This window comes from Hypoxylon fragiforme (assembly GCF_022984875.1).
Source record: "Hypoxylon fragiforme strain CBS 206.31 chromosome Unknown GGS25scaffold_6, whole genome shotgun sequence".
Classification (NCBI taxonomy): domain Eukaryota; kingdom Fungi; phylum Ascomycota; class Sordariomycetes; order Xylariales; family Hypoxylaceae; genus Hypoxylon; species Hypoxylon fragiforme.
In genome coordinates, this window is record NW_026054761.1 from 3413342 (window position 1) to 3439103 (window position 25762).

At 47.7% G+C, this 25762-nt stretch overlaps 6 protein-coding genes across 6 annotated transcripts; 3 read left to right on the forward strand and 3 right to left on the reverse strand.

Annotated features, from left to right (window-relative positions):
* Positions 1-1877: 1877 nt before the first annotated feature.
* On the forward strand, positions 1878-2807 carry GGS25DRAFT_523291 (uncharacterized protein; the record flags this gene model as incomplete). The annotated part of the gene is made up of 1 exon (XM_049264403.1): positions 1878-2807. The coding sequence occupies one exon, from the start codon at positions 1878-1880 to the stop codon at positions 2805-2807; it is 930 nt and encodes a 309-aa protein (XP_049116164.1).
* A 714-nt stretch (positions 2808-3521) lies between these two features.
* On the reverse strand, positions 3522-5303 carry GGS25DRAFT_532851 (soluble quino protein glucose dehydrogenase; the record flags this gene model as incomplete). The annotated part of the gene is made up of 4 exons (XM_049265625.1): positions 4869-5303; positions 4364-4756; positions 3866-4263; positions 3522-3753 (listed from the first exon to the last, which is right to left on the reverse strand). The coding sequence occupies exons 1-4, from the start codon at positions 5166-5168 to the stop codon at positions 3522-3524; spliced, it is 1323 nt and encodes a 440-aa protein (XP_049116165.1). The 5' UTR covers positions 5169-5303.
* Positions 5304-6954: 1651 nt separating this feature from the next.
* On the reverse strand, positions 6955-10917 carry GGS25DRAFT_349353 (uncharacterized protein). The gene is made up of 3 exons (XM_049258028.1): positions 10867-10917; positions 7340-10570; positions 6955-7200 (listed from the first exon to the last, which is right to left on the reverse strand). Exons 2-3 carry the CDS (start codon positions 10329-10331, stop codon positions 7157-7159), a joined length of 3036 nt encoding a protein of 1011 aa, XP_049116166.1. The 5' UTR covers positions 10332-10570; positions 10867-10917; the 3' UTR covers positions 6955-7156.
* Positions 10918-16908: 5991 nt separating this feature from the next.
* GGS25DRAFT_523294 (uncharacterized protein) lies at positions 16909-18603 on the reverse strand (the record flags this gene model as incomplete). The annotated part of the gene is made up of 3 exons (XM_049264404.1): positions 16909-16986; positions 18323-18399; positions 18540-18603. 3 exons carry the CDS (start codon positions 18601-18603, stop codon positions 16909-16911), a joined length of 219 nt encoding a protein of 72 aa, XP_049116167.1.
* A 1657-nt stretch (positions 18604-20260) lies between these two features.
* Positions 20261-23329, forward strand: GGS25DRAFT_532858 (hint-domain-containing protein). Its single transcript, XM_049265626.1, has 6 exons — positions 20261-20760; positions 20815-21210; positions 21272-21462; positions 21519-21684; positions 21738-22411; positions 22511-23329. The coding sequence occupies exons 1-6, from the start codon at positions 20593-20595 to the stop codon at positions 23265-23267; spliced, it is 2352 nt and encodes a 783-aa protein (XP_049116168.1). The 5' UTR covers positions 20261-20592; the 3' UTR covers positions 23268-23329.
* Positions 23330-24010: 681 nt separating this feature from the next.
* On the forward strand, positions 24011-25551 carry GGS25DRAFT_532861 (uncharacterized protein; the record flags this gene model as incomplete). The annotated part of the gene is made up of 4 exons (XM_049265628.1): positions 24011-24351; positions 24409-24740; positions 24827-25016; positions 25104-25551. The coding sequence occupies 4 exons, from the start codon at positions 24011-24013 to the stop codon at positions 25231-25233; spliced, it is 993 nt and encodes a 330-aa protein (XP_049116169.1). The 3' UTR covers positions 25234-25551.
* Positions 25552-25762: the final 211 nt, after the last annotated feature.

Sequence of the window (25762 nt, forward strand, 5' to 3'; positions counted from 1 at the left end):
CCTATCTTATTATTTTATCATTGTTATTCTCACTTTCTTACATCCCATCCCTACTCCTGTCTATCATGTCAATCATACCCTTATCCTATCTCGTCTCATCCCGTCTTTATACCGACTTACCCAGTAGGTATTATAGTAGGTAGTATTAAACCTAGGACTATATCCCCATTCTCCGTCGCATGCATCATGTCCGGTTTCGTCACGCCAAGTCTTACCAAAACCACCTTACATATGTACCTTTATACCTACCTGCCTACTCTTTTTTTTTTTTTTTTTTTTTTTTTTGGAGTCTCTCTCTATCATCACAGTCTCTGTAGCAGCCTGCAAGTATTAGACACACAACAGCTTTGTACCTATATTCAATGTTCTACCTATAACCTTCAAGCATATATAACCCAGACATGCATCATACAGCCGCAGAAATAGTGTAGTTGGATTATCCACCGAAGGATTTACTTAGCTGGGCTGGTAGGGCTCGGCGCATCTAAGTATAGCGGGGTGATGTCTTCCCCATTGCGGAGTGGTGACGATCTCGAGGCTGGTGAAACTAGCCGTGATTCGGCCATCTGCCATCTTAGTCGTCGCTCTACTCAGTTGGTCAACACTGTTCGGCTTTACGAGTCCAAAACGGCATCGAGCTGCTTGTTATAGAGTATCTACTATACTCACTTTATCTACCTTCCAAGCTATCTTCATTATCATCATCCCACCGGCCACGGATGTCACCCTCTCTTCGATACAGGTATACGTAAGTAGGGGTTTTATTTTGCGTCTTCGCTCGTCACCGCCTCTCACACCAGGCAACGATTTCCCACCCACCAGAATTTTAGTGTACGTCACCCACACACTCTTTTGCTCTTACATACCTACACACATATCTACATGGTATCTTACCTAAAGATATAACCCGTCAGCAGTATAACCTACTTACTAGGTAGGTTAGGTCAATGGGCTGTGGTTTGTCGGGCGATCGTTGTCAGCCACACACGTGTTGTTCCTTTGCCATGCGATGTAAACTGTCTAATCCAAGATCTTTTCTTGCCTAGCCCCCAAATCGGATAGACTTGGTGACATAGTCGCGATGAGAATAGAAACAACATCAGGCTAAGTAAGCCGCAAGTGGTTCGTCCACTGGTAGTGAGACCATTGTTTCGTGCCGCAAAAGTAAGCCACTTTCAAGCTGAGTTTTCCTGGCTCCTAACATATTCAACTGAAGCCTCCCTCCCTCCCTCCTTTATCTACCTAGTAAGTAGGCATCTAGGTACATATGTAACTATATCTGCATTGATGCATGTATCTACCTAGCCTAAGTATCTAGCGTCAGTGAGGTAATCTTCCCAAGGATTCTTACTTGCAGAGCATATCAGACATGACAACCCCTTTTGTTGGCCAACAAGCGTTTGACTCACAATCTGCAACTTCAAGCACGCTCTTAAATCCGATCCTTTTCCTTAGTTCTGGTTTGTTGCGGCTTGAATCCATCTGCTTCCTACTGGCTAGTACAGGGGATACAAGACTCATCCGATCGAAAGAATATTATAACCCTTTTCGAGCTATAAGCAAGCAACAACAGTAACGAGCACTACCCAGTTTTGGTGTCGTACTATACTGCCTACTTACATATACATGCAAAACAGCCCTATTATCCGTGTAGGTACTTTCGACGGCCAGGTAAGGAGATAATCTGAAGTAGAACAAATCCGAGCGTCCGAGTATCCGAGTATAGTATAAATGGTTACCTTGGCTGCTTGGACAAAAACAATATGTTAGACTTCTTAAAGAGTATACCAAAATCTACAAACACAAATATCACAAGGCTTAGGTTAGGCTATTATCATCTAAACAATTAGCAGAAAATTGGACGATAATCAAGCATAATGCACGCAGCCCAGGTACAGTCTTGGCCGGAAGGACCACGATACGTCACACTCGACGATCCGCTTACACCATCAGACAACCAAATCCAGCTTCGTGTCTTGGCTGCCGCCGCCCACCAAGTCGTTCGTTCCCGCGCCTCGGGAGCCCACTACTCGGCTAGAGAACTTCCCCACACCGTTGGCATTGATTGCGTTGCCCGAGACGAGGCCACCGGAAAGCTACATTACTGCTTTACCCTCCAGGGAGGCACATTCGCCGAGTACATCAACTTCGAGAAAGATGTCATCTATCCTATCCCCAGTGATATCGACCCTGCGTCCTTTGCTGCTAGTGTCAATCCGGCCATGAGCAGCTGGATGGCCATCACCCAACGCACAACGAATTTACCCAAGGACTTCATAGCCGTTATTGTTGGTGCTACGAGCGACAGCGGCCGCCTGGCCGTATACTCTGCTAAAGCTTTAGGGGCAGGCAAGATTATCGGCATCGCCCGGAATGCTGCGGCCTTAGAGAAAGTCGAAGGCCTTGATGAGCGAGTTGTGCTACAAGATCCTATCGCCGAGACTGACTTCTCCAAGGTACAAGGTTGCGATGTCATCCTCGACTACGTCTACGGAGATGCGACGGTGCAGCTACTATCATCGCTGGCAAGGTCGAGGAAACCTGTCCAACACGTCCAAGTAGGCAGCCTAGCCCAGCGCACCGCTGAGATTCCGTCTCACCTGCTCCGCTCCTTCGACTTGACTATCCGAGGGGCCGGGGTTGGGTCCTGGAAGGTATCAGCCCTGCAGAAGGAGCTCCAGACCCTGATCCCGACGATGGCCAGCTGGAAACTACTTGCAGCTCATTCTGTGCCGCTGAAGGATATCGAAACGGCTTGGAATGATACGTCGCTGGTAGGCGAGGGTAGAGTGGTATTTGTGCCCTAGACATCCATCCGTCCAAAGATACTAGACAGGTCAGGACCTCCCTAACTTATACATAAATATATATAATTTAAGGGGTTCTACATAGTATCTACGAAAAGACGTCGTCTCTGTACCTAATACAGCCTTGATCTACCCTTCGAGAAAACTTAGCCGCGGAAGCATTATGCAATGATAACCACGTCCCCTAGTCGCTGCATGCTCTCTAGAGTGAAAAGATCTGCCTGCATCGCCAATCTGTGCCGCATGCCAGGAACAATTGCTAGACACCTGCTTGTGTAGGCAGGGGATCTTCGTAGGTATGTTTCCTGTCGTAAAACATCCATCCATCCCCTTTTCTGGACTAGTCGGGTTGTTGCGTTTAGCCACGACACAGCCTCATCGAGGTCTTGGGATTTGTGATTTAAGGTAGTAACGCCTCGGCTCCTTCGATGCTGGAACGAGGAGAGGTGGGAGGCCTAGAAATATCGGTACCTGCCGGCTATCTCCCTAAGGGTTATATGGGATTCAATTTTCGGGTTTGTTTCTACTTACCTGAACACTTTAGTACCGGATAAGTATGATAAAATCTCTCAAAGCATCACACGTCCATAGTGAGGTACCTTCTAAGTAGATACAGAACCCAATACTTCAACATCCTCAAATTCGAGCATCACAGAAATTACCCTACCTACCTCCTCACCCACCCACATCCCACAACAACTCCCCAAACCCTCATCAAACCCCCGTGATAACATACAACTCGCCCGTCTGATCACTCGTCATGAACAACCGCCCCTTCTTATCAAACGCGAGCCCTACAGGCCGGAAGCAGTCTGCAGGACACTTAGTAATATTCTCATTCTGCAAGATGTACTCTACGGCCGCGGTGTCAGAGACACTAGCCACGGGCTGGCCGTCCGCGAACGGGATCTTGCCGAGGCGGTATCCGTCGGGCGGTTCTCGGTTCCTGCGATGTTTGATCATTCCCAGTTAGCGATTTTCATATTCTACCTACAGTACCTCCCTCCCTCCCTAGCTAAGGTTAAGGAGGTAAGTAACTAGGCAGACAGGTAACTCACCAACTCCCATGCAACGCCACAACCGCCGCGCTCCCATCCCCCGCGAACCTCACGCCCAGCGGCGCATTGTGCGGCGGGAACACCAGCCTCGGCGCCTGCCTCTGCGCGCGACAGAACGCATCCACCTCCTCTGGCGCCGTGCTCCCCGTGACGTTCTCGTAGGGGGTTCCCTCCACGCCGCCGAACTGCGAACCGACTGTGATGAGCCCGGCTTCGTTGGACGGGATGTCGGTGGTTTGCCACGCGGCGAAGCACGCGGGGTAGCCGTAGTTGGCGCCCTTGAGAGGGTTTGAGGTGCTGGCGAGGACGCCGTGGTAGTTCAGCTCGTCGGCGGGGTTGTCGTTGTGGAGGTCTACGTTGGCGCGCGCGATGTTGTCGGCGGAGTTTTCGACGGACCACTGGATTTATGTAAGGGGTATTAGTTAGCTCATGTGTAGGTATATAGGTATGTAGGTCCATAGGAGAGAGAGAGATGAAGGGTAGAAAAGTAACACGTACAATACCCCCCGTAGCCACATCCTCCCCAACCCCCACCGAGTTCCGCAACCCCCACCCCAGCACCTCTCCCGCCTCCGCATACTCCACCGCCTCGCCCGCCCCCAAAAGCTCCGCAACACTAAACATCTTGATCATGCTCCTCCCAGACGCCTGCTCCGTAGTCCCGTTATCGATGTTACCAGCGGAGCCGCGCGACACGAGCAGCACGTCCGGGGCCGTGACGGGCGCGAGCAGCGTGCGGGTGTTGTGCCCTTCGTTGCGCATGTTGGTTATGACTGTCCTTTTTGTCCCGACGGTCCCCGCGGCGGCGTCGTAGGGGTAGGCGTCTACGGTGGGGAGGCTCGATACGAAGAGCGTTTTGCCGTCGGCGGTCAGGGCGAGGCCGTGGTTTAACTTGAGAGCGCGCGTTAGAAAGGGGGTTGTGAGCTTGGGTTATCTACCTAAGGCATCTGATCACGTCTCGTGCGTAGGTATCCTTCAAGCCAGCAACTGTGCAGGTACTCACATCAGCATCGTCAATCAGCTGCGCGCTCGAAACCACGCAGACACTATCACCACTCTCATCCTCACTCAAAACGACCCTCCTGATCCCACCCCCGGCTTGCTCGGCCACAAGCAGATTCCCCGCCGTATCGAAGACAATGTCACGCGGGGACTTGAGCTCGTTTAATATGACTTGTGCGGCATAGCCGTCTCTGATTTTCAGCTGGGCCGATGGCTCGAGAGGAGGAGGGCAGCCTTGCGCGGCGACTGTTGTTGATAGTAGTAGCCCGAGAGCAGCAGCGAGGAAGGGAAAGATAGCCATGGCTGTCGATCTACCTGGTGCCCAACTACCTAGATACGATACTTGGATAGGTAGTTACTGTGCATGTGAAGATCAAAACTGCGCCTCTGGTAGGTATGTCTGAGCACCACCAGCACCGGATCTAGGTAGTGATCGCTCGTGGGAGTTTATATCTACCCCAGACAAACTACACACCTACCCGATTTAGGTCTCTACATCATCACTCACACCAATCTTCTACGGAAGCCGGTAACTATCATACATGTCGCGCTTTCTATCGCCTCCAACAGGATGAATGAACGAGCAAACGAACCAACAGACGAACCAACACTACACAGGCATGGTTGGAGGGATACCGCCAAGTTTATGATGGGCAAGGGGGGTGGGTGGGAAACGACATCCTATCACGGCATCCCACCCCGGCGAGCGATGAACAACCCTGGACATTGGCGTTTATTATTAACCACCAGGCACACACACATGGTGCTTAGACCGGATCGTCTCCAGTCTTCCCTTCCCCTAGACATCCCCCGGTAGACAACTTGTCGATCCTCCATTTGCAAGTATTCGTACACTAGGCACAGTGAGCTGCAGCCTGCAGCAGGAAGACCTCGCCTCTATTTGACCAACAACCCCTTGACCAAGACTTGGCTAACAGGGGAAGCCATCGGGAAGGATGATCTCCATGACGTAAGGTCGCAAAGTGCGTGTGCTGATTGGGTTTCATTGCGACGAGGAGGGTAGACTTTTCGGGTCGCGGCACCACGTCTTCCATATAGAGGAAGGACTAAACAAAAACGCCTGGGCAGGCATTCATCATCTACCTACCTGCCTAGGTACCTAGTTGATATTTCATTCTTGGGATATAATCAAGGTTGCTATGATTGTTATTGGGCTCGCTTCAAATGAGTGACTTGGAAGTAATTGCGATCAAAATTCGTTACACCATAACACATACAACCCTTTCTTAAAAAATAGGGGCTTACATAGTTGCCAAAAATAGGAGACAAATATCACAAGACGAAAACACAGCTATCGAGAAATGCTCAAATATACTAACCTAGGTAGACTTAGCAGTACATATTTTATTCCCGGCGAGTTTTCAGAAAGCTCAAAATACATAATCGGCCGCCGAGGCAATTATTCATGCATGGCCTAGACACCAACTTTTCTGTGGTTTGTCATTGACCCCGACTCGACGCCCTTGGGATCCTCCCATCAAAATGCTCCGAATATATGGTATCCTCTGTAGAACTCGAGTTGCTAAACTTGCATCTCCTTCTTCTTGATTAGCTAATATGTTCCGCCTCCTGCTTCATCCCCGAGGCCAGCCCGATGATCAAGCGACAACGCAACCCGAATCCGTGTACCAGATATAAAAAAAAATATTGAGAAGTGTGAAACTGTCATGCGCGCGAATTGGGGTTTGGGTTTTTTATTATACAGGATATACAACTAACCGTTCGATGTAGACCTCATGAGAAAGAAACAATGCGGAATAGGTATCTCGTGACATTTCATGCAAGTTGCAGAGCCAACCACTCCAGTCTGTAACTAAACAAGCACCTCGAATGGAAAAGGCCCGACCAAGGTGTTCCCGAGTCATTCTCGTTAAATCATACCACCTGGTAGGCCCCCGTCAGGCGAGTTTGGTCCTTGGGCAACAACCTTTCTAGATGTGGGAGGCCTGGTAGCGTTGCTAGGCGCTCGGGAGCCCAACCCGAAGCCTTCGGATGCTATGGGACGTATTCGACGGCGTTCGGGTCGTGGATCTTCGTCCCTATCTGTTGACATGTCCGAAGATAGATTTGGCATGCTGGCACTGGCCTCATCTTCAAGATTCTTGGTTGGGCGTCGGCTCAGGTTATCAAATACAGCACGGGTACTCGAGAAGTCCTGTCTTCGTCTTGGATTGATAGGTGGCAAGGGCGGAGCGGATCGGCTGTTGCTGCGAGACATGTTCTGCTGGGCATCGGGTAGGGATGTGGTAGGAAATCGGGAACTCGACGTCACAAATGTTGGGTCCGAGATGTCTTTCGTCTTGATTTTACGTCTGTTGCCATCAGCCGACGGCCCATTGTTGGCAGCATGGTTGGGGGGCAGTCCTGAACGGGGCGAGGAAGGGAGTGTGGCAGACGATGGACCGCGGGCACCATATGGCGAAGGCATGGGTGAAACAGGAGAGGGCTGACCAGATTCAAAGCCATGGGATGTCTGAACTCGAAGGTTGTTATCTGGCATTAAGTTCGTCGGTCTACTTTGCGTAGATCCCGGATACGGGTGTGGGGGCATGATAGGTGAACGCTTAATATCCGTTCCAGGTAGGCCAGGAGAGCGTAGCATAGGCCGCGTCGTATTTCCGTTTGGTCCTACTTGCAAGTTACCGCGCCCGGAGGCCTTCTCCGTCGCTCGTATCGTCCGGCTGCGTGGCCGCCCGTCAGTACTAGACTCAGAACTGCTTCTGGCACGGTTAGATCTGAACACTTCTCGGGATCTTGATTCCTGGGTCTTTGGTCTCGGCTCTTCACTTGGTATTATATCCGTTTTTGACCGTTTTTGGAAGAACATCGGAGGTGGTTTCCTATCCCGCTCGGGCGAACGATGCTTAGACGACGACGGTCGGTCCTTAGTGGGTGTTGATCGTGCTGAATCGGGCTCGTAACGCGACGGATGCAAAATTTGTATCTCCATGTCTTTCATCTTTTGTAGTTCACGTTTCGCTTGGCGGAACGTACGAAGCCCATCATTGGACTCGCCACCACTAGTTGTTTTATCCTCCCGTTCGCTATTTTCGACCGATTTTCGTTCCCTCGAACTGTCTCTCGTGGATAGGTCGCGCGATGAGTTAGAGGACCCCATACCAAGCATCTTCAAAGCCTTCAACTGCGATATATCACGGCCCCGCTCAACAAATGATCCTCGGCTGCTTTTTAGCTGTAGGAACCCGAGTCCATTCTGCTTTTGTTGTGATGAATCTCTCGCATCTGTGTTATCACCTAATCGGTTGGGGGATGCAGAACGGCTGTCGGATTCGACATATGTAGTTAACCGTTCGCGTACCCGACGGGCTCCATCAGCGAGTTGATCTGCAAATTCATCTCCATCATTACGAGCATTGGGTAGTGTACGAGGGCGAATTCTAGCGAATTCTTCCGGGTCGGCAGTTTTCGGGGACTGAGACAGAGTGTCCGGCATAGGCTCATTAACATCCAAGTCCAAAGACCAATCGCGACTGGCACCATCTGCCGATTCCCATGGATTGGCGCTATTACTCAAATCTTGGAAGGTATCGGAGCCCCCTAGATCCTCCGGGAAACGGGATTCCATGCCTGCTGTGGATGGCATGGCACCATAAATTGACGAAGCATTGCTGTCTCTTCGAAGGTGTTCTCGTACCATGCCGCTCAGCCCAGCGCCAGCAGTTGGCCCCAGAGTGGGCGAGTCCGCAGGCGAGACTTTGCTCGATCTGGGAGAAAGGGACATTGATCGGTCTGAGACTGGTGACGGTTCGCTTACGGGTACCGATACAATAGATTCGCGAAGGGCAGGGTGTTCATGATCTGATGGACGTCTCAAAACGACCTGCGGGGACACGGAAGGCTGGGGAGAAACAGCACGTGAGCTTTCAGAGTCATTCGGGTCAGCTAGAAAGGACATTCCTTGCTCCTCGTCTTGTAGTGGCTCAGACACTGTGGGGACCACGTCTACTTTGGAATCTGACTCCTTCTTCTGGGCAGACGAGGAGGAACTCGATCTGTCACTGACGAACGACCTGTTTGGTTCATCATGAGACCTTAGGGTAGGTGTGCTAGGTGTGTCCCGTCCTTGCTGACGTTGTAGTTGTCGTTGGGCGTATCTTGACTCGTCGTACGGCTGCAAAGGCTTTTGGAATACGCCGAGAGCGGTGGCCTTTCCCAGGTCATAGGGGTGAATCATCAGCATTGAATTCTCCTCAGTTTCACTAATGGGAGGGCTCAAAGGCGGAGCTCCGCCAAAGTTAGATCGCATTTCAGTTGCACTAGGTGCGCGCGCACCGAGATCCGGAGTGCCAGCTGAAGAGGCAGTGGTAGGAGGGCTCATTGATCGTAGGTTCGGGGCACTAGACTTCGCTAGGATCCTTCGCTCTCCACTAAAACGTTCCACGAATCCGATAGTCGTAGGCGATGGTGAATTCTGCGCCAGATCAGGACTTAGGGCACCGAATGTGCGTTGACGAGTAAGGGAGTCAATGCGGGAGAATGCAGATGACTGCTGCTCATGTAGATCGTTATTGAGCCCAGACTCATATAATCGCCTCGTGCGCGTTACGCTTCTCTCCGTAGTAGATGTGGAGCTATTCGATGGCTGCCAATCTTTTATTGACGACGCACGCTGAGAAGAGGAGACTGAAGTCGCCGCAGTCGAGTTCCTAACCAAAGACGGCATCGAAAAGGTTGTGGAGGATGTCTCTCGCTTTTGGTTGTAGTTGCTGGAAATGGGCGATTCTGCGCGAAGGTTGTCGGGCTCTGGGTCGCCTGAGTCTCTCCTTTCATCCTCATCTCCCTCGCCCTCATACGATTTGCCCTCTCTCTCTGCTTGTCTCCATTTCTGAAAGGCTGACAGAGCCACGTCGTCATCGTATAGTGCTCGACCCCCCATTCCACTTGATTTAGAGTTGGCACCCACTGGAATTTTGTAGATCTTCTGCCGCCCGCCAAATAGGTTGTTACCCTCCGTCGGTTTAGAACGTCCCATGATACTACTGGCCTTCGTTGAATCTGCGTCCGAGTTGTACGAGTTCTTCCGAGCGAACGGAGCAGCAGCCCTTATAGACTCCACCTCGGCAATGTCTCCTAGACCATGGAATCCTCCATAATCCAGTCTCGATTGTCGTTTAGGAAAGAGTACGCTGTCATCGCTAGCTTTGCCGATCTTGGTGCTTGGATCATCCTGCTCCCGCAACATGGAAAACCGGGCAGAGAGGCCAGTCATTAATAGGCTGGTGCGGAAGTTATCTGTGGATGGCAGCGCTGTGGAGAGATCGATATCGATTTTCTCGGTTTCTTGGACCTTTTTTCCCTTCTTGCTAAACGGTCGGAAAGGCGTGGATGATTCCGAATCTTCTGACGGCCGAGGAGTCGGCCGAGAAATCGACACATCCTCCTTCAATTCCTTCACCTTCTTCTTTGTCCGGAAGCGATTCATCGTGAGCGATGCCTCTGCCGGTTCTTTGACGTATCAAAAATGTTGTAGTTAGACCTGAAAACTGATCTAGGTTGTAAATGATTGGCTTGTGTAGTGCTTAGCGATGTCGTACTAAGCTACTATCACGTTCCCTATGCCATTAATGAAAGTAATGGGGCCTGCTTAAAAAAATGACCGACTTTGGTGAGATTCGAATCTGTTGAAAATCCTGAGCCAGATCTATACAAGGTCTATGTTAGCTTAAAGAATGTAAATTGGCCACTATATGAGGAAATAGATGTGTAGCCAAGTGTTATTAGTGTAGACGTTGTGTGTGTGTGGGGAGGGAGCGTTAAGGGGCTGCGCACTAGCAGCGCGGACCCGGACATGCTCAGGGGGTTTCTCAATTACATATCATATCATGCTGGGTGAGCTGCATATTGATTGGTAGAAATAGAAACATGTAGGTTGTCCCGTCTCCTGTCTAGTCAAAAACAAAGTGCTGAAAAAGGAAAACTTGGAGGAGGGGGTTAAGAAAGTCATTGGAAGAGCCTACCTGAGAAGGGACTGGCTCGTGTCGGGAGCGTTTCACAGATCGATGGAAGAACCTGGGCAGCTTTGACAACTTGGATAGTCCCAAAGATACCAAGCATGAATTTCTAGATGGGCCGAATGACGATCACACAGACAACTTGGGATAACCCCCGTCTCTTTTCCCCAATAGAACCAATGAAGTTACCTCACTTGGGAGGGCGGGAGAAACGAATATGGACTCAAGGAGAGGGTGTTGTATCGTAAAGATGCGAAAGAGATACGAGGGATTGGGAACTGTCGTCGTTGCACCACAGACCAATGGTTCCTGCAGGATAGGCTGGTAGCAGACGAATGCCGCAATCCGATGCTGTGTATGCTTGCTAAATCTGCAAGATCCGGCCTTTGGGGTCCTGGAATGAGATATGATTGCAAGGCCTTGTGCGATAGCCACTTGGTCAGATTGGTCAAATTGATCAAGGTTTGGTCGAATGCCAGAACGATCACGGTTGCGAGGGTTTCGCTTGTCTGCCTCAGCAACTTCTTTTTTTTTTCGTCTCGGGTTTTTTCTTCTTTCGACAGTGTCTTTGATAACTGGGGCTTGAATCTGATTACTCCAATTGACCGACCGAGGTATCGTTCGCGTGGTGGTCTGTTCGTTTTTCGACGGCGGCTATGTTTGGTATCAAAAGAATGACTGTGGTGAGAGAAGTTGTCGAAGGAAAATCAAAATAATTGACGACAAAGGGAGCAAGCTGCCAAAGAATGAAGGAGAAAAAACAGGCAAGAGAGAGTATGAGTGAATGACAAACTAGCAACTAAACTCAAACGAGAGTAAACTGGACTCAACTCTCCACACGGACTAGGTGGATTAGGAAGATGAGAGCCAAGACAAATACAGCTTGACTGACAAGTCGAGACGAAAATGGGAAAAACCGAATGGGTGGAAATGAGGGTGATGGACTGGGATGAGTAACTAGGACGTAATTGGGATAGTACTGGGATAGAGAATCGAGCTTATCCTGGAAGAGAAACCCCTCCTCCCCTGCATGGAAAAGGTGCTAGCACCTAGATAGGTAAGGACCCTGCATTAGGTATTGTACCTTACACTACATGCAAATACCTGGCAGTAGGTATCTTTGACCAGGGTATGGGCGTACCTAACTCAGTACCTGCATGTACATATGTGAGTGGCACTGAGTGCAGACTCAGGACTGGCTGCGCTATTATGTATGTATGTAAGTAAAACTTGATATGTAGGAACATTGACCGCGTTAGAACAACTTGAATGCTACCTATTCATGGAACCCTAGAAGACATTGAAATCGATTTATACTGTCTTCTTGAGGTATTATCTAGGTACCTACATATTTATGTAGGACTGCTGCATACGTATGTACATATGTAGTACATAGTCCGATAGTCGAGTTTTGATTGTACCTAATATATCCACGTGCCTGTCATCTGTAAAATACCTAGTGCTATGATGTACCTAGGGTACTAGGTATGTAGTAAATACATGTACGATATGTAGCTTCATATTGTCTAATATGTATCTACACATATACATTGCAGGCCTTGATTTTTTAATGTATTAGATCGCTTATCTCCGTAATGGTTTATTTCAAGTTGTCTGTGCTTTATTGAGAACAATATGAGCAACGTATTATGCACGTGCTTAACATCATAAAAGTGAATGTGTAATATCACCTGCCTGATACATGCATCAAGCAGGTGTCAAGTTAATAGACAATCCTGTAAAAGTATCAGGTATTATTAGTCTAAGTTTGAAGTAATAAGAGAAAGCGATCATCTTACTTACCGACTTCAATTGTTGTCTTTACGTGTCCCAGACTCCCAGTTGAGGGACAAATGTAACTCTATTAAGTAAAGCAGCTTCTTGGCAAAGCTCGAGCGATGAGAAAGTAGCCAGGGGGGGAGAGAGGAGGGAGATGAATTTGATGACTCGACAAGTCCACGAGACTCGAGCAAAGCAATCGGGACAGAATTTACATATGTACATACGCCGTACCTAGTAACTATGGGGCGCCGAGTCGTTCAGGCATACCTAGTACCTACCTAGGTACCTACATATTATTCTCATTTGTTTGGTAACTTTGGTTACGAACTTTAAACAACATTGAACTGAAAACAACACTAGAAAAGCATTGTACGACGTCTACCTTTGAGTAACGTCTTTCAAGTATGAAGTCACTGGTAGATATTTATATGTACCTACTACCTAGCGAGCTAACCTACCGCGGTACTTGCGAACGGGACGAATTAACTATCGGTATGTACAAGTTCCGAATTATTTTTGTAAGCTTAATAGTCAGCTTCTTCTAGAACATGACGATCACAATGCTTCATCTTCCCTGTTTGTATCATGTACTACCTACTCACTACATAGTAGTGGATACTATTATCCTAGGTAGGCATTCGCTCGAGCTCTTGAGGATAATACTATGTAGGTAGGAGGTACCAAATGTAGCTAGGCTAAGCAACGAAAATAGCATTGGGCATTCTAGGTGTGAAGGTGAGCATTTGAAGTTTGTGTCATAATTGTAAGTACATGCCTAGGTTAGGTAGGTTACTACGTAAGTCATTCATCTATCGGTGGCGTTTTAAGGCTGTCACACAGCAGCTAGGGAGAAGAGCAGAACGGATGATTTGCATCCAGGTACACCCATAACTACATCTCTTACATATGTAATTGTAGTTGAGCTTCAAAGACTTCAACATTGAAGCTACCAACTTACCTTACATGCATGTAACTATATTATGTGATACGATATTTGCTTCTCTCTGTCGATCCTTAAAGGAACCATCCAGTTGTTTCAGAAAATACATTACTGCTTATGGCGGCCGTTCAGTCAGCCCTCGTTGACGGTTGACCTTGTCAGCTGGACGTAAAGCAAGGAGATGGAATATATCGGAAGCGAAAAAGAAGCAAGCCATACAGCCACAGCATCCCATCTCCCCACCGGGCGGCCGCGTCAAGCACATGCGAGGTACATATTTGTCCAACCACAAACGCCCAAGGAGCAGACTTGACAACGCCACTAAAAGCCATGTCTTGCCATCGCTACCACATATGTACCTACATATGTGCACTTACATCTTGTACGAGTTCGCTTCCAATAACGGTTACCTACGTAGGTACACACATGTGCACTTATCAGTCTTCGTTTTTACATGTGTAATTCTCAGTACCGGGTAGCGGATATGCGTTGGGCACATGATCTACACGGGCACTAACAATGCTTAAGCGGCGCGGTACCGCCTCGACGGAACCGACAACATCACGGTACTTGTACAATACATACATTATACATAGTAGTATGTAGTAAGCTTAATTGTTTGAAGTGGATTGACGAGCAAGCGCGAGGACGGCGCAAACGGAAGTTTAGGGGCCTCGGCTTCGAAGTTCGTACTAGGTATGTACTATAGTATGTACATGGACTCGACGTCTCAGCCTCTTCGCCTCTTCACGAGCTGTCAGCTGTCAGATGTTACATGACTGCATAGTAGTTATATACATAACTACCCATATGATGGTAGTTACATACATAATTACTTGAAGTAACTCAAGAGATACAACAGCTCTACAGTTAATATCAATGATCACACACGTTGACTTATGTACGCTATGTACATTTTACCGTGACATTGTAAAACAAGGTGATCGCTGCGACGGTGTGCGCTAAAATGCTATAGCACAGACGACTTAAGGCTTCCGCGGTCCAATCAAACGGCTGTTCCTGGCGCTTGACCACGTATGGCTCTAGTCTTCGAACCCTAAATGAATCAACCCCTGAAAATGGAGGGTAGTATCCGTACAGTACATTGTGTACGGCACTAGTCGGCGGATAGCATCCATTGCATCCATACGTAGCATCCACATGTAGACGTTTTTTTTTTCTTCTCCTTTTCCTTTTTTTTTTCATTTTTTTTTTCATTCATTAACTATTAGTTAGTTAGTTATTATTAATATAGCTGCGGGATGCTTATATGATGCTTATATGCATGATCCCACTAACTAATATGATTAAAGACAGTACTCATCACGAACTTGTTACCATATCTGATACCTACCTACATAAGCTCGTCTAAAATAGACGATGGCAAAGTGATCATCGTATATTAGTTATATTCTGCAATATGTGTGGTGTCTAACTTTCCACCACTTGTCACATTCCCACCGGACCCTAATACTAGGATGGTTGGATGGGGCTCAACGAGAAGGATGATACTAGGTTAGTTAGGAAGATATTCATACCAATCATCGTTATGTTATTGCTAGAATTCAAACAAGTTTGCAGAAATCACCTACATATGTACTATGTAAGTAGTCATGTCATGCACAGTCATCAAACGAAGCTACTACATGTGCATGTATGTACAACTATTATATATGAATACGATCATATATGAATACGATCAAATGGTGTAGCGACTCTAGCGAGGTTCAAAACTTCAAATACCTAACTACATAGTTAACCCACTTCTCCCGCAATCAACGGCCCGCTGAAGCACCACCGCGGCACCGCCCATCTCATCTACATACAGTATGTTTATTTTGATACTTGAAAGAATGCTTTTAAGATATGAGATCTCGATAGCAAATCCTTGACTCCTTTGGACCCAGGAGCGTGGATAGGCTCCATGACTTGCTGTGGTCCCTACCCTCTGACATGCCATCCGCGATCCACTTCATTTCGATCAGACCGCGTGGGATATCCTTGACAGGTTGGTCGCCTTACAAGAGGGCACCAAATTTGCTGTTTGTCAATATCAAACTGACCCAGCTATGGCTTGAGGTTGACCGAAATAATTACGAAATTGAGAATAGGCCAATTGCCTGAGCGGCTGAGCCAACAAATAACTATTGGATTGTATGATATTAGTTCCAACTTCTAGCCAACGAAGTTTGATCGCACTTACTTGAGATGACATCGACGTTCCAAACAGGGCTCCTTAACATACGGAACATTAGGGAGACGATATTTGGTACATACTAGGTACAATACCTACCTAATAGTACCTACTACCTATATGTAGGTAGGACCTGGTAGGTATGTGGACATGCAACACAACTGCCTCCATACAAACGACGCCGTCGACCCTAACCGTATGTCAGCCGCAACGAGCCATAGACATATGGGCGCATGACCCCGACCTAGCGCGGAAAAGATCTTGCCTTCCGTTACAGAATCCTTCATCTTTATTTCTACAGAACTTATATCACTTTCCCCTGTAAACTGCGGAGGTAAAGCTTTAACGTTGGGAGTATGGTTCTACGCCAGCTGATACATCTACATACAAATTGATACAATACATACATGATGATACATCTTGTATGTACAGCCGCATGTACATTTATGTGTTACCAACAGCACATCTCGGAGAAAAGTATTCTTATTGCATACATATGTATGTAACAATTCCACCAGGAGAGTTGCTGACGAAGAAATACATACATACATATGTAACCTCTGTATATATCGTCTACATATGTAATACTATAAATTAGGCACATAAATATCGTGCCTTTGTGGGTTGGTGTTACAAGTGGCACGAAGGATGATTCTGCCACTGGTGGTGACACGCAAACGTCCTCGGATTTATTAGCACTATGCTCCTTCGTGACTCGTAATTTGTAAATATGAAAAATGTCTCATACGGCAGGACTTAATGATCTTAGGATGAGACAGCTATATTGGAATCATTATTACTTCATCTTGCGCAGTACATAGCAATATGTACCTAGGTAGGTACTTCAGAGGTGGTGAACTTCTACCACTCAAAAGACAGACAGATAATTTGAGGTAGGATCAACACCTATCCTATGCAGAAATAGAATAATGGCAAGAAGATGTGTCAGACAGTGTATGTAGTTTATCACTATCACCGTACGTAACGGGCATCTTGGATGCCTATGTACGTCAAAAAAACATCACGGCGTACCAGTCTGAGATTACCATTCGTGTATGTTCTCCGGGCGCATCACGTTGCGCAGGGCTAGCCCAAGCCTATAAAGGTCCCGAGAGCAACCCATCGTGAGGATTTAAAAGTAATTCATACCAAATGTGCCGCGGTTCTGGCTGACACCATCGCCAACAGCACCGGTAGCACTGATGTAATCCTAAGAAGAGATCAGCCACGATGTGCATCCGCGTGGCTTCCCAAGTATATTAAAACGTCATTTGATTTCTTTCAAACTGTAAAAAGCCGTTGAGATTAACCCAACGATCGAGCGATCAAAGGATCGAGATCGTTAGAGGTTAGAGGGAATCATCCTTCATGAGCCACCCAACTAAAGCGATTTGAGGGTCAAGTCCAAACAATATATTGATATGATTTCATATATAAGAATGCATGTATACTTCTATACCCTAGGTAGGCACGTATTTTCAAAGCAATGAATGAAAGGCCAAGAAATGATAGATGTTCCAAATGTATGACTTACATACATATATGTACCTAAGTACTTTGTCATGGAAAACCCATGATGTCTTTGCGTGGTCTGTCTGCCGTATGTTTTCTCGTCTCATACATACATCTCATACATATCTGACTATGCCGTGCCTACATATTGACAGAAAATCTTTCGGATGGGATGGGAGATGTGCGCGCGGGCCTCTTCTCCTCCTACAAAGGGTCGAGATGTGCATCCCATCTGGAACTCCCGACTTTTCCCGCATTCATTACGACCAATGAATTCATGCGACGGGCGTAGAAGGAGTGTCACCACCATCGCCACCCAAGAGCGCGGCGGGATTATGGGCGCTTGGGGTGTTGGAGGCTGTTCAAACCCCTCATGATTATGTGTTGCAATAGTCTAAAGAAATAGAACGAGCCAGTAGAAACTCTTCCAGGGCTTCCAAGCGTAGGATACACCAAGGGATATAATACAAGAACGTGGGGTGCTACCACTCGTACAGGCCTTACTGTAGCTGCAAAATCGCCGGTCACGCTGACTGATGATCCTTTTACGATCGACCCCCAACCCTCAGCTTTTCCTCATCAGGTCTACTGCAGCGAATCTACGCTCTGTGATTCGTTTCCACCAGATGAAGTGCCATGCGGGGTAGTGGCTTTTCAGTAGTGTAGTTTGTCTGGACCCTGCGTACTGAATAATACGACTGCGTAAAATATGCTTTTGCGATATTTCTTGGTTTCCTTCCCTTTCCTCCTTGCGCCCACTGTGATGAGAAGGGCTGCCCTTGTAGGCAGCTAGAGCGTCTATATGAAGGCGATGTCCCAGAAGGAATCCTATCCCAAGGGGACTCACATCTCTCTTTTCACTCACTCACTCACTCACTCACACTTACTCTGGTAAATCTTGCAACCTTCTATCAAAACTGTGAAGCAAAAATCAAATCTATACACTAGGTTTCTTACACTGTTATACTTATAACTCACGTCATCGACCAACATACCAACCACTACAACAAACCTTCATCATGTACGCGGCTCACTGTTGCAAATGTGGCGGCATCTTCGTCATCAACACCGACTGCACCTGGTGCAAGCACAAGGAATGCTCTGATTGCCACTAAGCTTCATCAGTCCCTATGTAGAAGGGCAGAAAGGCAGAAAGGCAGAAAGGCAGAAAAGGGTAGGCTCGGCATTGTGTTGTGTTCATCTAGATGAGTCACATACTGACTAGTCTATAGCTTTTTCTTTCAAACTCACAGCGGGGCAGCGACAGCAGCAGCAGCGCGCGTAGAAGCGGTCGAATTTTCCTGTGGTGGGACATTGGGAATCAATATTTCCTTTTTTTCTCCCACCAAGAATTACGATTAGGTCGACGGGGCTTGGCGTCCAGGTGGCGGTCATGAATGGTTATGGTTGTAACTGATGGACATTGAGTAAAAAAAGGGAAAAAAACCAAAAAAGCAACGGCGCTCGCGGTTTTACTCGGCTCATGGTTTCCAACGGGGCAACCTGTGGTCCTGTCACGGGTACACATGTACAATACAATACATACGATACCATGATTATGGCTCCTTTCAACAATATTGGGGCGTGCGAATGTCGTTGGGTCGTTTGGCCGGTAGCGAATCTGCGCTGGGCGATGTACAATAGTTACTAAAACACATGAATTGAGGTATTCCACATTACTCGTGATCTAGGGGGTCATCTGAATGAAGAACAAACAAAAAGTGCTAACCTAGTTGTTACTGAACTGAAGGATATCCTTGGCGATGCTCTTGGCCATATCATCCCAGCATACCTAATATTATCACCGACATCAGGTGGTAATTTTCACTGGTCTCCTCGAAGGAACACTTGGTAAAGCATCGCGATGGCCGATCAAATAAGCGATCATGGAGGAGACAAATGCATACACATGATGCGTCTATTAGCTCGTTTTCAATGACAAACTGCAAATCCTGCACTGCCGCAGTAACCAATGCCACGTCTTGCTCGAAAGTGGTTTAAGGGATCGATCAGGTTCAATATCTAGATTGGTGAGATGGATGTGTAGGAGGAAGAAAGGGAGAAAGAAAGCCCATTGCCATCCCCTCATTTCAGTGCAGCCCCTCGACAGACCAAAGAAGGGCCAGTAAAAGCCAGCCACTGACGGCAGTGTCCTTCCGCCCACAAGCTTGGACCCTTCTGAAGTGAAGGTGGCACAGCATGGTAAGGTGTAAATAACTAACCTGTAGCCTGTAACCATCGTCAGAGGGTTGTCAGCCTTGCCAGTGAACTACCAATAATTTCGTTACTACATAACTACATAGTACAGTTTGCTTTCTTTAAAATCGAGAACTAACCTTGGAATAATTGCTAAATCTCCCAACTTACCAGGTATTCAGTAACTACTAACTACTAGTCTTGAGGTATCCATGGATGTATGTATTAATTGTATTCGATATACCTACCTAACCTACCAGGTCCTCCCTACCAACCCAGGTAACTGGGCTCAACCATCTCTTGGCCTCTCCACACAAAATCGTTGCTAATATCCACATGTATCGGCCAGATGGTTAAGAAGGAGCCAGAGTAAAACTGCATATGTACATAACTGCATAGTACTGGGTAGGTATGCATGTAACCGCTTCTTAAAGAATCTAACCTACCTGTCTGTAAGGTCCAAAGGTAGGGAGGTGGACATAGGGGAGAGAAATACTTGGATGGAATCCTTTCCGAACTACTTAACTAGCATTGAATAGCACAACTCATTCTGCTTCGAAGGATTCTCTTTGCTGGGTCTCCATGGCCTCACTAACAAGTACCGAAGATAGCCTACCAAGTTCCAACTTCCAAGACACTACTATGTAGTAGGAGACTAACCACAAACCTGCCTAGTAATCACCAAGCAAAATCCACTTGGTTAGGTGTCCAGTAGCTTCCAAATTGCCTCTAGTGCTGCATACAGATGCCTGGTGTTGTGGTATAAGCCACGTTGAAAAGCCTTGATAGGAACCACTATTTACAACCCTAGAACTCAGGTTGAAAGTCCATAACAAATAAGAAGAGCAGACTTTTTCAAAGCTGAAAGTTCGTCTAAACAGCTATCACTTTGTGAGTTAGGAGGCCTAGTGATCTCGATTTAGCCATTTTAGTTATCTTGCAAGTTTAACATGGCAATGGCATCCATCTGTTATTGCATCGTCACATGTGATGGAAGGGGGAGAGGGAGACAAACAAAAGACAAAACCAACGGTCCTAGGTGAGGCAGTCTATGATTCTCAACTCATCATTCAGATCAATTAGTCTCATATGATGTACGTTTGTGCATATGCATTTGTGTTTCAGTCGTAACAAATCAAACGGCTCACCATCGACCCCCTCTTTGTCCCCTGACGATATAAAACAAGCACACCGCAACAATCCTAGGAGTAGTAGATTCAACTTCATCTTCGTCTTTTATGTTAACTTACACATCTTGATATCCAACTCCAAAATGGTGAGTTCCGCTAGTATAGGAAGAGTCTAGGTATATACTCTAACAACTTTGTAGGTTCAGAAAGCAGTTTATTCAGTGAGGGTCAAGGGTGACTCCTCAGATAACCTCACCCTTACCCCTGCTTCGACCATGGAGGCAATCGAGGATCTTGGCCTACAGATTCACCCTATCTCAACGCAAGATGGAGTTATCATTCGGGTACAGCCGCCAGCAAAGCCAAGAGATCCTAGTCTCCACCATGTTCCATGCGATATCGTGCTAGTTATTGATGTTTCCGGAAGTATGTCGTCGCCAGCTCCCGCGAAAATGAGCGGAGATGATGGAAAGCCAAGCCAAGAAAACTTTGGTTTATCCATTCTGGACATGGTGAAGCACGCGGCACGCACAATTCTTAGCACTTTAAACCAGGGGGACAGACTCGGAATCGTCACCTACAGTACCGAGGCTGTGGTATGTCCGCAATCCTCTCCTATTGCATGGCATCTCTTGCTTACAATGATATTCCCAATAGGTCATCCAGAAGCTGTTACCGATGACAGGCGATAACAAGAAGTTAACCGAAAGGAATATCGAAGCGATGAGAGCCCAAGAACGGACAAATCTTTGGCATGGTATCCAGAAGGGAATTGACCTTTTCGATGAAGTAGATACGGGTCGCGTACCTGCTGTTATGATCCTAACAGATGGACTACCTAACTATATGTGCGATCCTTCGACGCATGCTCAAGCTATACATGTATGGCTAACATGGCTCTCAGGTGTCCCGCTCAAGGGTATATCCCGAAAATACGCAGCAAATACGAAACCCTCCCTGCAACCCTTCATACGTTCGGGTTCGGCTATGTGATCCGGTCAGGTTTGCTGAAGTCCCTGGCAGAAATCGGCAGTGGCAACTACGCGTTTATCCCCGATGCTGGCATGATTGTATGGGATCCAAACCGCATGTTTCTTTCTTCGCTTTGCTAACCGAATCCCAGGGAACAGTATTCGTTCACGCAGTCGCCCATTTGCAGTCGACTTACGCTACGAAATGTCGGCTGCAAGTGTCCGTTCCTAAAAGTATGGGTTTGAAAATAACATCTGGCAAATCGATCGGCACAGAAGAGCAGGAGGAAGCAGAACGCAAAACCATCACTTTCAAACTCGGAAATCTGCAATATGACCAATCCAGAGACATATATCTTGAACACGTCAACACCGAGGGTCAAAAAGTCCAGTTTAGTACCGTGTCGGGAGATGCCAGTGTCGACGCGACACTCACGTACTCGCAAGTAGGAGGTCCGGAATTACGCACCACCGCCCACAACGATAAACTGAACATTTGCGTTCTCCCCGAGGCCGAGGTTGCCTACCACCAGAGCAGATCGATGATATGCGAGTTTCTTTCCTCCCTCTTTCCGCTTCAGAAAGACGAGGAATACGAGACGCGGAAGAACGTCGACCCTAGGCGCCATCAGCCAAGTCTAAAGCGCCTGCTAGAGAATATACCAGCTAGATTCCATAGTGACGAGTACAATAAATCTCTGATGGAAGACCTGCAAGGAGAGCTGCCGTCGGGGCAGGTGAGCCTTGCGTTATCCACGTCCGAGTATTTCTGCAAATGGGGATGTCACTACTTTTTCAGCCTATGGAATGCGCATGCGAAGCAACTGTAAGTCTTGCCCCTTTTACCCCCCTTCTACCCCCCTTTCAAAGCATATAGCTACCTACCCAATAGACCTACGTATAATTCCTAACCTTCAAACACCAGATGCAATTCCTTCAAGGACCCGGGCCCCCTAATGTACAACCGCAACGCCTTCTTCGCCAAGTGCCGAGACGCCCTCGACCGCGCCTTCGACACCATCCCCCCGCCCAAGCCCTCCTGCCCCAACGTCGCCACCACGCGCCACATCCAAATGAGTCAACTGAACCGCGCCGCGGGCCCCTGCTTCACCGGCGCCAGCAAGGTCGCGCTGGACTCCGGCAAGCAGGTCCCCGTCCGCCAGCTCCAGAGGGGCTCGCGCGTGCGCACGCCCGCGGGGAGCAGACAAGTCGCTGCCGTGCTGAAGACGATGGTGCAACGGATTGCGATGTGCAGAATCGCGGATGGCCTTGTCGTTACGCCGTGGCATCCCGTCTGCTATGAAGACAGAGACAGCAACATGGCGCCTGGTTGGGCTTTCCCAGCGGATATCCTGGCGCAGTCGGAGAAGCCGCAGGTCGTGATCTACTCGGGCGCTATATACTCCGTGCTTCTGCAGCCGGATGACGAGGTCGAGGCGCACGCGCTCAAGATTGGGGGGTTGTGGGCTGTGACGTTGGGCCATGGCTTGGTGGAAGGAGATGATGTCCGCGCCCATCGATTCCTAGGAGACTATGGCAAGGTTGCGGAGGCGATTGCGGAGTTACGGCCGGGGAGGGATGGTGTTGCGCTTTCTAGTGGTGTGAAGAGACGAGGCGCGGATGGGTTGGTTTCGGGTTTTAGGAAATATGTACCACGACAACGGACGGGAATTGGACACTGAGTTGGAAGACATTTAGTGTTAGGGTTTGGTCAAGATGTTGGATATTCGCGTCTTGTAAGGGGGAAAGGGAGAGTAAATACACGTCGTCTACCTACCTCTTCAATACATACACACATACATACATGCAACTCCTCCATGTCTGGTATTAGGGGACCTGAGGGCAGGTGGAGTCACGATACTCACCATGATGTTTGCACAAAAGCTATATTGGTAGGTGCTGTCGATGCTCATTCCTACCCTAAGGGCATGCCGAGCCTTGTAGTCTAGGTAGATAGGGCTGTAGGTGGCCCCTGGGAAGGAACTCGTGTGAACTCAATGTACTCATCCACTTTGTGCCGCCTGCTATACGACTGGCGGTAGTTGGACAAAGAATTCACCTATACTTACCGCATATAGTATGGCTTTTTGCCTGCCTACAGCGGTGTTTGCCAGAACCTCGTCGTCGCCCCACTACTCCACGGGGCATCGTGAAATAGTGACCTCCCTACTAAACTTGCTGCTCCAATCGAGGCAGGAGGTATGGTTTGTACCAACTACCTAATCAGGCGAACGCAGTTGCCTTAAATATTTCATATGAAAATTTTTAGGCAATTGCACGAAATATTCGAATATTTAAAGGAAAAAAATACGAAGAATCACCCACCTTCTTCCTTATATTCTTCAGTGCCATCACGATATGCACTTCATCTTCAGCTCTTCTTTTCTTCAATCTTCGTATCTAGGTGCTTATTAACTAAGTCGCCATGTCTTCCTCGATCAATGATGGCGATGTCATTGACGTTGCCACTGCCCTAGGTCTCATGCAACTTGAAGACGCATCTCCAGCGAGCGCCAACCACGATGATTCCGATGATCTCATTGAATTTGATCATAGTGACACTGGTGATGATGCTGGCATGTCCGATGGCCATTCCGCTGACAATGCCGCCGCCTCTGGCCCTGGCCCCGCCACCTTTGATATCATGCGCTTTTCACATGACTTTAACAATTCCGAGAACGGCATTGTCGAGCGTAGTCATGTCCAAGGCGGCCATGAACCTGATCTCATCGAGCTCGAAGATGACGTTGATTTCGGTATTGACAGGTATGTTGGATAGTCAGTATTCTCAATTATCAATACTAATTGCACAAATGTCTACAGCCCAGGAACCTTTCATCAGTTCCGACGTCTCCCGTATGTAATCCGAAAGCGCATCTGGGAGCAAGCTTTATACGACGAGAACCGCATCGTTCAAATCGTGGTAGATGAGACCGGAATCGCTGTGAAGGACGCCCCGATGATCAAGATGATGTTCGTGTGCTTAGAAGCATATTACCTCGTGATGGAAACCTATCGTCGTTTCACACCGGGAGAGACGATGAGGCTATCTCCTCAATCTTGCCTAGGAGACGGCTTTCTCTTGTCTCCCAAGTACGACATCTGCATGATCGGAGGCCTTCCCGAGGTTTTCGGCCGATTTGTTACCGATGCGGGTAAGTAAAAATTCCATTTTCTTGTTTCAATGGAAACCAGGCTTTCCCCTATTTATCCACCCACCTACTAACGGCGACTGCCATAGTCTTGCAGTTCCGCGAGGATATTACTGCGGCTCCACGGTTCCTCCCGATGTACAAAATGCAGGCCCTCCTCACCCACGATAAGTTCAGACGAGTGGGACTTTGGGAGAGTGAAGTTCACGTCCCTCTGCACATTGGTAATCTTGCTGCACAGCAACTGATTTCCTGGTGGCTCTCTGTCGACGAGATCTGGTACGCCAACAGCGACGGAATCTTGAATCGAGGACGAAACTAGGAACGCGCTTCCGTCGAGGAGAGATTCAGTCGATACCGACAAAGGGTCATTCTACACAATGTCTTCGTCGCCGCCTCCGAAAAATACTGGGCAGAAGGTCGCGCTGAGGAAGCAAGCTTCCTAGACTGGTACGGCCCCGATTACGTTCGGACGCAGATAGAAGAAGACTATTAAGTTTCTACCTCGGGAGAACTTAAGTATCTTCACTATTGCTACTACAACTGCTAGTTTCATACCTATCTAGGTAATGAGATACTACTGCAATTTGCTACCTCTACAGAGAGGATACGGAATCTAACCGTGGGAATCGTTCGAGCCATTTAAACGGCAGTCGAACAAGATATTTGCGCATGCGTTCTACACCAGGCCTTCTACGATAGTTAGTTAGGTACACAGATAAAATACCAAAAACATGATGAAAAAAAAAACGTTCCAAGGTTGTGATTGCTCTTCTTCTCACTGTTACCGAGAGTATATGATCTTTCGTGAAGCAGTGCTTGAGTGGTGTAAGTATCACGAAATCCTACATGTCTACGATCTACCTAACTAGGTACAGTCCCTTTTCGGGAACTTTGATGATTTCCTTTTTTCTTTATTGTTTTATTCTTTTTAATCTCGGCTTAAATTTTCGTTCTTCGACCCCAATAGATCCAATGCCTACCAAGTATACAAGGACCACTAACAAACTGGTGATATTATATAT

Excerpts from the sequence above, each read along its gene's own strand:
- GGS25DRAFT_349353 (XM_049258028.1), bottom strand. The coding sequence starts at position 10,331 with ATGAATCGCTTCCGGACAAAGAAGAAGGTGAAGGAATTGAAGGAGGAT. Across the intron at positions 7,201-7,339 it reads ATCCCATGGCTTTGAATCTG|ACGTAAAATCAAGACGAAAG; the intron begins GTCAGCCCTCTC and ends TGATGGCAACAG.
- GGS25DRAFT_532858 (XM_049265626.1), top strand. The coding sequence starts at position 20,593 with ATGCATTTGTGTTTCAGTCGTAACAAATCAAACGGCTCACCATCGACC. Across the intron at positions 20,761-20,814 it reads TGATATCCAACTCCAAAATG|GTTCAGAAAGCAGTTTATTC; the intron begins GTGAGTTCCGCT and ends ACAACTTTGTAG. Across the intron at positions 21,211-21,271 it reads CCTACAGTACCGAGGCTGTG|GTCATCCAGAAGCTGTTACC; the intron begins GTATGTCCGCAA and ends TATTCCCAATAG.